Raw genomic sequence first — 8,788 nt, 5'->3', positions numbered from 1 at the left:
TATATATATATATATATATATATATATATATATATTCAATTATAGTTAGTTGTAATTTAGCTGTTATAAGAAATGTAGTAAACGCATATGTGTGTCATTCTATTTTGCATTAATTAAATTTTCTAATTTAATTCAGATTTTTCTAATTTCATTTTTCAAAATTATATGATCATAAAATAATATTAAATATTTCCTATTTTCCTATTAATTTTATTTCATTATGTTTGATTGTTTAAAAAAAAAATCCAAGTCCAATAACTTTGTTTATTTTCAGATGTAAATGGGATTTGTGTCCCAGATTTTCACTGCATACATATACCATCACAAAAGCTGCTATTCCAGTATACACACCTGAGTCAATATCCAGAATAACTGCTGATGCATTCCACACGTCATCATCATCATCGTCACCTCCCTTCATCACTCACTCAAATATAGTATAATATTATCATTCAAGTTCAAAACATAAATATGACCAGCTCTCGGTTGACACTGTTTGAACCGCCTCACAAATCTGTATCTTTCGATTTTCCTTCTTAGCCTCACATTCAAGAACAATTAATTCAAGAACACAGTTCACTTTTGCACTCAGGATATTGTAAGTCGGTCCACGTACACACGAAACATATCAAAGCACCAACCTTGGCTGGTTAACCAGCTCAGCAACACTTCCACTTTGACAGAGCTTGTGTCCCTTCAGGAAAATGTTTCCTCATATCATTCTCTTCAAAAAATGCTTTAAAAGAGTCACTGAAGCTGTCTGGTGTTTTTATCTATGTTGCCCTGCATAAGTTGCTTAGTAAATGCCAGACTATGGCAATCCCCTGTGACTATCACCCGTCTCTGTTCCTCTCTGCCTGATCTTAAACATGGAGAAGCTGTTTTCTGAGATGCTCTGCAACTTGTTTACACCAAAAGCCCTCACTGCTGTTTATACGGCCCGACTGCACTGCTCAAAATCCAGCAGACAAGCGTCTGGCTCCACATGAGCTTGATAGACTGAAGATGACTGCGTTTCTTGTATAGTCAATGGGGAGGGGGGTGCGTGGCCTCAATTCTATTTATACAACACTGTAAACAGCAGCCTGGCAGCCATTCCTGGGCTTTGCGTCGCAAGCATACTTAGTGAACTTCCATGTGCTTGATGTTTAGGATCTGTGGTCATGTGATCGTAGGTAGCCTGCTGTGATGTAAAGCACACAAATATGAATCTTAAGAATGTGCTTTGGAATGTAGATATGACACTTCTTGAATTGTATAGAGTTTGAAAAGCATATCTAAAATACCGTAATGTAAAACTGAACTCCCTGTTGAGGTCCTCATCACATGCAATGACAGCTATTATAAATAAAGCTACACTGCAGGAAAACCATTGTGCAATAGTAATATTCCCCATGTTCCATATATATCCATGCAAATGGGCCATCATAAAGGGCAAAACGCTGGCAATAGGAAATTAAATCCACACTCCTGCTGCCCAAGTGGTGAGCAGTGATGTAAGTGCGCGCTCTACTTACCATGCCCTTGACCATTATCATAGAACTCAGCTGAAATCCGGGCAGCCTCCTTGCGGTTGCCTTTGATGATGTAGAAGTGCGTGAGTAGATTAAGGGTAATTCTAACAAAAAGTTTGAAGCAGAAGAGGGCCAGGATGGTGAGGTAAACATTGGACAGCTGTGCTGTGAATGGCCTGCATTCCTCAGTGGTCTCTGTCATGGCTCTGTTAAGAATGTTTTGTGGCAGGATAAGCAGAGTGCACTGCTGTAAGCCACCCCAACAGCACCCCCCATGCACTTGGGTCCTTACTGCAGCTCAAGTAAGAGTTGCATATAATTTGTTTTAAAGGAAAAGTTTGGCCAAAATTAAAATTCTGTGTAGTTTTACACCTGTATGTTGTATTTTGTTTCCATGGAACGATAAAGACAGCTCTTATCCAATCAGTGACCACATCTGTCAGTCTCCACTAAAGCCTATAGAAGTAGGCCTAGTCCATACAGTATGACTAGTGTAAATAAATATAATGCAATATATATATATATTAAATATATAGGTGTGTGTGTCTTATGCTCACCAAGTCTGCATACATCCCTACATTCAGTGAAAAATATAAAATTTAATTTGATTTGGTTAATTTAGGCTACAATATGATTGGGTCTTCTTAATTGTTGTGTAGCAGGATAATGACTTTGCATGGCCACAGATCTGGTGTGCTTTATACCTGTGCCAGGGCAATCATCGGGGGGACGACTCGCAACATTGTCCAGAACTCGGATGGACCTTCTCACTGCATTAAAGTGGGTTTTCACCTGCACACAAATAGCCAGTAACCACTTCTGAGTTGAATTCAATAAAATACAAAATACTGAGCTCCTTTTCATGTTTATTTTATCCAAACGAATACAAAAAGCTGTACTGACTGAAATGATGTGCAGCAACTGAAGAAGTAAAGTAATACTATCTACACTTGACTGATATTTTTAACTGAGTAAATTTATTGAAGATATGATGAGAAAGGTTTTAAGGATATATAGCCTATGTAGTAGCATGTGTAACTTAACTATGTAAAACATTACCCAGAATATAAGAAATCTTTTAGAGTCAACCAGTTTATTCAGGGAAAAATGTTGAGGAATGTTGAGTAAAAAGTCATTATTCAATGGAATTGTATGCCCAATATAATAAATATTCACACGAATGTATTTAAATCATAAAATCATTAGTCAGAAGTCACAAAGAGCTTTATTTCCAAGTATGTTTACACACACAAGGAATTTGACTTGGCGATAAGAGCTTCCAGTGCAGAAGAAAGTACAGACATAGTGCAGATATACATGCTAGTGCAGACCCTAGACTGTAAAGGAAATCTTCATCGAAATTCCTTCAAAGTCAAGCACTTTATCTTAATGTATATCTGAGAGGTCAGCTCATCAAGTGCAGATCTTAAGTAGGCAACTTCCCTGTCGCAGAAACGCTCGCTATGCTGGATTAAATTCCTGGCTATCATAACTCAGCGTGATCCAGACAGCCTGACTCTTTTCATTTTTACACTGAGCCTTTAAAGAATCTGACTCCTCAGGGAATAATAATAATAATAGTTCTGTTTGCTTCCCCTAGAGTCTCAGAGGACTGTGAGCAGAGAGTAAGAGTCATGGAGGCTCTCGATATCTGTTCGCCCAAGTTTAGATTATCTTAGGTGGTGGAAGCTGTAAAGAGGGAGAGTGAGAGAATGCTGTGTGATGTTCTGTTGGATCAGACTGTCTTACCTTGTGTAGGAAACATAATTAAAAACGAAGCGCTCTTCGACAGTGGCCTTAACCCCGCTGTCAAGGTACAATTTGCTTTGTGCAGTACCAACACAAAAAAGTCAATATCTCTGTCACATGGTACAGTTGAATGGATGTTTTACACCTTGTTTAAAATATTTATAGAGTGTTATTTTTCAAATAATTCTTCTGTGCTTTTAAAGGTCAAGCAGTTGACAAGTGAACAAATTCACCATGTTGTGAGGATGACACAAGATTTCACACTCCTATTTTATAAGGTATTTTATACTCTCTCCATTTTTCTAGACAATAAATTAGCTATTTAATTTTTTTGTCAGAATTTTTATTTCTGTGCTTTTCAAAACAGTGTAGAAAGAATGGATCCCCGCTTTACAAGCATAAGGTGTATAAATGTCCAAACTGTGGCCAGTGCAGTGGAACTGTCACCGTCTGTCGACTGGGAGACAACAGTAGGATGACATACTACTGTCAGCGCTGTCAAACAGGAGATCCAAGTGAAGGGAACATCAGGTGAGCTGCACCTCCTCTCATAGCTACTAATTCCAATACACACATTTACACACGAGAATCCAATCTAGTTGCTGAATTTTCAATTTGACAGTAAACTTCCAACTGGTAATTGTCTGATTGGATGGCCTTATCAAGGAGGAACGAGCAGTAATGATCATGTGGCCAAACAACAGGAGGAAGAGTGGGCGTGTTCGCTTTGCACTTTAATCAATCGACCAATTAACAAGTATTGTGACGCTTGTATGAGTCCTAGACCGGAAGGTAAGTGTCGGACACACGTATTAGTCCAAAAAGTGAAACTTTTTGAGTCTAGTTCATATCTAACTTGCTCTCTCGTTTCTCAGTACCTAAAGAGCCCACAAAGCTGGAACATTCACCTTTGAGTCGAGACCTGATCCGCTACCCCTGCAACAGTTTTAGCAAACCCCTGCAGGAAATAAAGATGAATCGTAAGACTGCATTTGGGACCACCACTCTAGTCTTAACCAACCTCAGTGCAAAACCTGACTCTGCTTCAAGTCCCGCCATTAACCAGGCACACACACCAGAGACAATGAGGGGTCTGAGCACGCACAGCAACTGGCAGTGGAAGAGTCCCAGTAATGGCGTGAGTGGGATGCAATTCAAAGGCAATGAGCCCTATAAGAGAGAATTTCCAGCAGACCACATTCAGCCTAACAAGAGAATGAAAACCATGAATGGAGCACTTTCTGGAGGAAGCATGCAGCGCATCGGATCTTTAAGGTGAGTGAGTACAGTTAGCGTTTCACCTATGATGAGATGTATTAGTGAAATACTGATATTTTTATTAATTAATATATTCTATAACCAAAGAACACCAGTAAGTATGATTTATAGCAATATTTCAAAATATATAAAATGAAATAGGGCTGTGCAAACAAATTGAATACGATTTTCATGCATATCTCGTCAGTAAAGCCGCTCCTGTGATTAGTAGTAAATCTCCAGCACGTGCGTTCAGATGGAGCGGCATTTGCTACACAGAGCCGTAGTTCATTGACAAGCTACGAAAAATTGCGTTCAAAATCGCAGGTGATTCATTGCCGATTTTGTGTAGCTTGTCAGGTTACAGTTTATCAATGGCATGTCTCTTTGACTAGTGCATCTTTGAGCCTATATTTAGTATAAGTAAAATACTTAAGTAATGCCTAGTTCAGTCATGAAACTCTAACGTGCCGCGATTGGTCGCCACGCAGCCGGTACACCAACCAATCAGCTTCTTCCTTTCAATCTAGACTCTCCTATATATTCCAGTCTGACCAGGTAGCGTTAGACTGCGCGCTCGCTTTGAATCGAAGACTGCGCGCTTGTTAAATTGCAGGCTATGTTCCTAGCATTCATAGTTACGTTGTCCGTTTCAACGCTTGAGAAGCCTATTCGTAATTCCAACAATCAAGCCTCAGCCACACCTCTTCTCCAAGACACCTCCGCTGGTTTCTCCCAGGACTTCCTGCCATGTCATACCCTTGCCTCAGCTGTACCTGCTACATCTACGGGAGCTCCTTTCATCCCACCAGCAGCAGGTATTCCTCAAAGTTTGAGGAACCAAATAATCGCAGGAATTCCGCGCACTTTGCCCCGATGCGCATCCATCCAGCCTGGCCTGCCCTTCTTTTCATCTCGCGGTTCTAGATTAAATAAACTTTTCTCCTATATGGATTCGGCTTCTAAATATATGAGGTTGGGAATGGCTAAATCTACCCTAAAAGCCTACGATTCAGCTTGGTCTTACTTCACTCTTTTCTGTGCTGCTTATACCATTTCTCTTTGTCCAATAAATATAGATGTTGTCTGCGCATACATAGTACACTGTTTTGAATCTCGCAAGCTTCATCCTTTATCAATTAAAGCTTCACTAACAGGTATTCAATTTCACCTACGCTGTAGAGACCTAAATACACCCAGTCTTTTAAACCATCCCTCCATTCGTCTCCTTCAAGGTATTCTCAAAACCTCACCAGATTCTAAAGATAAACGCCTTCCTCTCACACTGCCTCTTTTACATAAGCTATTACGTCATCTAAGACTTGGGGTTTTTGGCTTTCATACTGATCTGCTTTTAGAAACTGCCTTCCTCACTGCTTTTTATGGATTTCTGAGATGAGGGGAATTTACTTGTAATACACTTTCGTTAATCCAGCCAGCGATCTCACTATATCAGATATCACTATGGACTATACATATTTTACTTTAAACCTCAAGCATTCTAAGACTGACCAATGTTATAAAGGAACTTCAATCATTATATCGAGTATTAATTCTGTTTTCTGCCCTTTCTCATCCATGTTTCGTTACCTGAAATCCCGCTGTCATGCCAACCCTGACGATCCCCTATTCCTAACCGCTGACGGCCATCCTATGACGAGATGCTGGTTCGTCAAAAAGCTTAAACTGCTTTGCCAACTCTGCGGTCTCAACCCTGAAGTCTACACGCCTCACTCCTTCAGGATCGGAGCAGCTACTACTGCAGCTCAGAAAGTGCCTTCTGACGATCCCCTATTCCTCACCGCTGACGGCCATCCTATGACGAGATGCTGGTTCGTCAAAAAGCTTAAACTGCTTTGCCAACTCTGCGGTCTCAACCCTGAAGTCTACACGCCTCACTCCTTCAGGATCGGAGCAGCTACTACTGCAGCTGAGCAGCTACTACTGCAGCTCAGAAAGTGCCTTCGGCTACTCTGAAGGAATTGGGACGGTGGACCTCATCAGCCTACGAACGATATATTAGACCTAACGCAAAAGACATTCTAAATGCCCAAAAACTGATGAGCTCTTGATATCTCATCTTATTCTATTTCAGGTGTTGTGTTTGACTGAGGAGGGTATTGCATTGGTATCGACTGTATTGTCAGTATCAACAAATATAGTGGTTTCATTAACAATTGCGGCGAAACTCGTGGTCTATTTGCGCTTCACGTCTGTTCTAGGTTTAAGCCGGTCGGCAGGGTAGCCAAGGCTCACATATTTCAAGTCTTTTAGAGTAAGCCGGTCGGCACGGTAGCCAAGGCACACATTCTAGTAGGTCACTAGATCAAGCCATATGGCATGGTAGCCCGGCACACATAATTAGGGTCATTAGAGTAAGCTGGTCGGCAAGGTAGCCAAGGCACACATTCTAGTAGGTCACTAGATCAAGCCATATGGCATGGTAGCCCGGCACACATAATTAGGGTCATTAGAGTAAGCTGGTCGGCAAGGTAGCCAAGGCACACATTCTAGTAGGTCACTAGATCAAGCCATATGGCATGGTAGCCCGGCACACATAATTAGGGTCATTAGAGTAAGCTGGTCGGCAAGGTAGCCAAGGCACACATTCTAGTAGGTCACTAGATCAAGCCATATGGCATGGTAGCCCGGCACACATAATTAGGGTCATTAGAGTAAGCTGGTCGGCAAGGTAGCCAAGGCACACATTCTAGTAGGTCACTAGATCAAGCCATATGGCATGGTAGCCCGGCACACATAATTAGGGTCATTAGAGTAAGCTGGTCGGCAAGGTAGCCAAGGCACACATTTCTCTTTAGTCCACTAAGATAAGCCGGTCGGCATGGTAGCTGAGGCACACATAGCCAGTACACTTGGGTTCCATAGCTCTACGGAGCAGCAACGAAACCACACACATGTTTTGACGGCAGATCCGCAATCAAGGTCTAAGGACTGCATTCAGTCGCAGCCTATCTGCTATGTTGGGGGAGTCTTATGCTGCCAGGTAGCAGCTAAGTTTCATTCTCTCTGTTTATTGTGGTTAGCAGAGCAGTGTGTTCTGCCTGCCGTCGCAGCAGCAGCAGCGTAGCAGATCTAGTCCGCCAAAACCAAACTATAATATGTACATTCATATTCTAATAAATATTTTGTTTATCTCCGAGAGTTGTCATGACTGAACTGTTAAAATCAGATACTCTAAGACTTTTTCTCAAGTTGTTTTGGAATTGGTGACTTGTAACGTGTAGTGGAGTAATTTTCACTGTAAGGTATCTGTACTTTTACTCAAGTATAGTTTTTAGGTACTCTTTACACCTCTGCTTGTCAGTGAACTACGGCTCTGTGTAGTAAATGCCGCTCCATCTGAACGCACATGCTGGAGATTTACTACTAATCACAGGAGCGGCTTTACTGACGAGATATGCATGAAAATCGTATTCGATTTTTTGCACAGCCCTTCAATGAAAAAATGGATAATTCGCATGATTTATCATGCATAATTTGTATGAACAAAAACATTCTTTAGAATATCTTTTATGTTCAGCAGATGGAAAAAAAATTATGACAATTTCTAGATGATTAATTACTGAGGTTGGATGGCAAAATGTAAAATAAATACAGCTGATTTTGAACAATAGAATCTTATCTCACCACAACTAAGTAGGGGCACACAGAGTAATGACGCATCCCTACCCACAACCCCCTGCTGCAAAAGTCATCACCGACCATATGCACCCTGAGGGTGGTCACTAAGGAAGGAGAAAACAAAGGCAGGCAGTTCTACACCTGCTCTCTGCTCCGAGAGACTCAATGTAACTTCTTTGAGGTAAGAAAGAATGAACTTGAATTAGGAAACCTATATGTAAAATAATTCAATTTTAATTTTTAAATCAATTAGAAATAAATTGAAAGTTTGAAACTTAAACTATATTTAGTGGTTTGTACTCATATCTACTTCTTGCAACAGTGGGCAGACCTGCATTTTCCCATGTGTCATCATGGCAAACAGACTCTTATAAGACAGTTCTGAAACTGGGACCGAATAATGGCCGCAACTTCTATACATACTCAGTTGAAATGGGCAAGCAATGTAATTTCTTCCAGTGGGCTGAGAACGACCCTGGCATCTCAATTCTGCCTGGCTGCTGAATCCAAGAGTTGGACATGACAACCTTTAAATGCTTTTGAAGCAATGCTTGCTTTTTAATGTTGAGATGATGAAAAAGTAAGTGTGTGGTTTATCATAGTAAATCTTTTATATTTTTATATAT

General features: G+C 40.7%; 1 protein-coding gene and 1 pseudogene across 2 annotated transcripts in view; one reads left to right on the top strand and one right to left on the bottom strand.

Annotated features, from left to right (window-relative positions):
* The window catches only part of LOC107723803 (ankyrin repeat and SOCS box protein 5-like), a 5,864-nt gene extending 4,148 nt beyond the window's left edge, over positions 1–1,716 (bottom strand). The window contains exon 1 of one of the 2 annotated variants that reach the window (XM_016532503.1): positions 1,518–1,716. In XM_016532503.1, the coding sequence (XP_016387989.1) occupies positions 1,518–1,716 (199 nt within the window). Of the gene's footprint in view, positions 1–351; positions 1,124–1,517 lie in introns of those variants that run through there. The other variant, XM_016532504.1, reaches the window with a different exon arrangement.
* A 905-nt stretch (positions 1,717–2,621) lies between these two features.
* LOC107723790 (endonuclease 8-like 3) lies at positions 2,622–8,666 on the top strand (annotated as a pseudogene).
* Positions 8,667–8,788: the final 122 nt, after the last annotated feature.

This window comes from Sinocyclocheilus rhinocerous, unplaced genomic scaffold (genome assembly GCF_001515625.1).
Source record: "Sinocyclocheilus rhinocerous isolate Xijiao unplaced genomic scaffold, SAMN03320098_v1.1 scaffold1085, whole genome shotgun sequence".
NCBI classification, from domain to species: Eukaryota; Metazoa; Chordata; class Actinopteri; order Cypriniformes; family Cyprinidae; genus Sinocyclocheilus; species Sinocyclocheilus rhinocerous.
The sequence above is the reverse complement of the archived record's forward strand: the minus strand, read 5'-3'. Positions and strand labels throughout refer to the sequence as shown.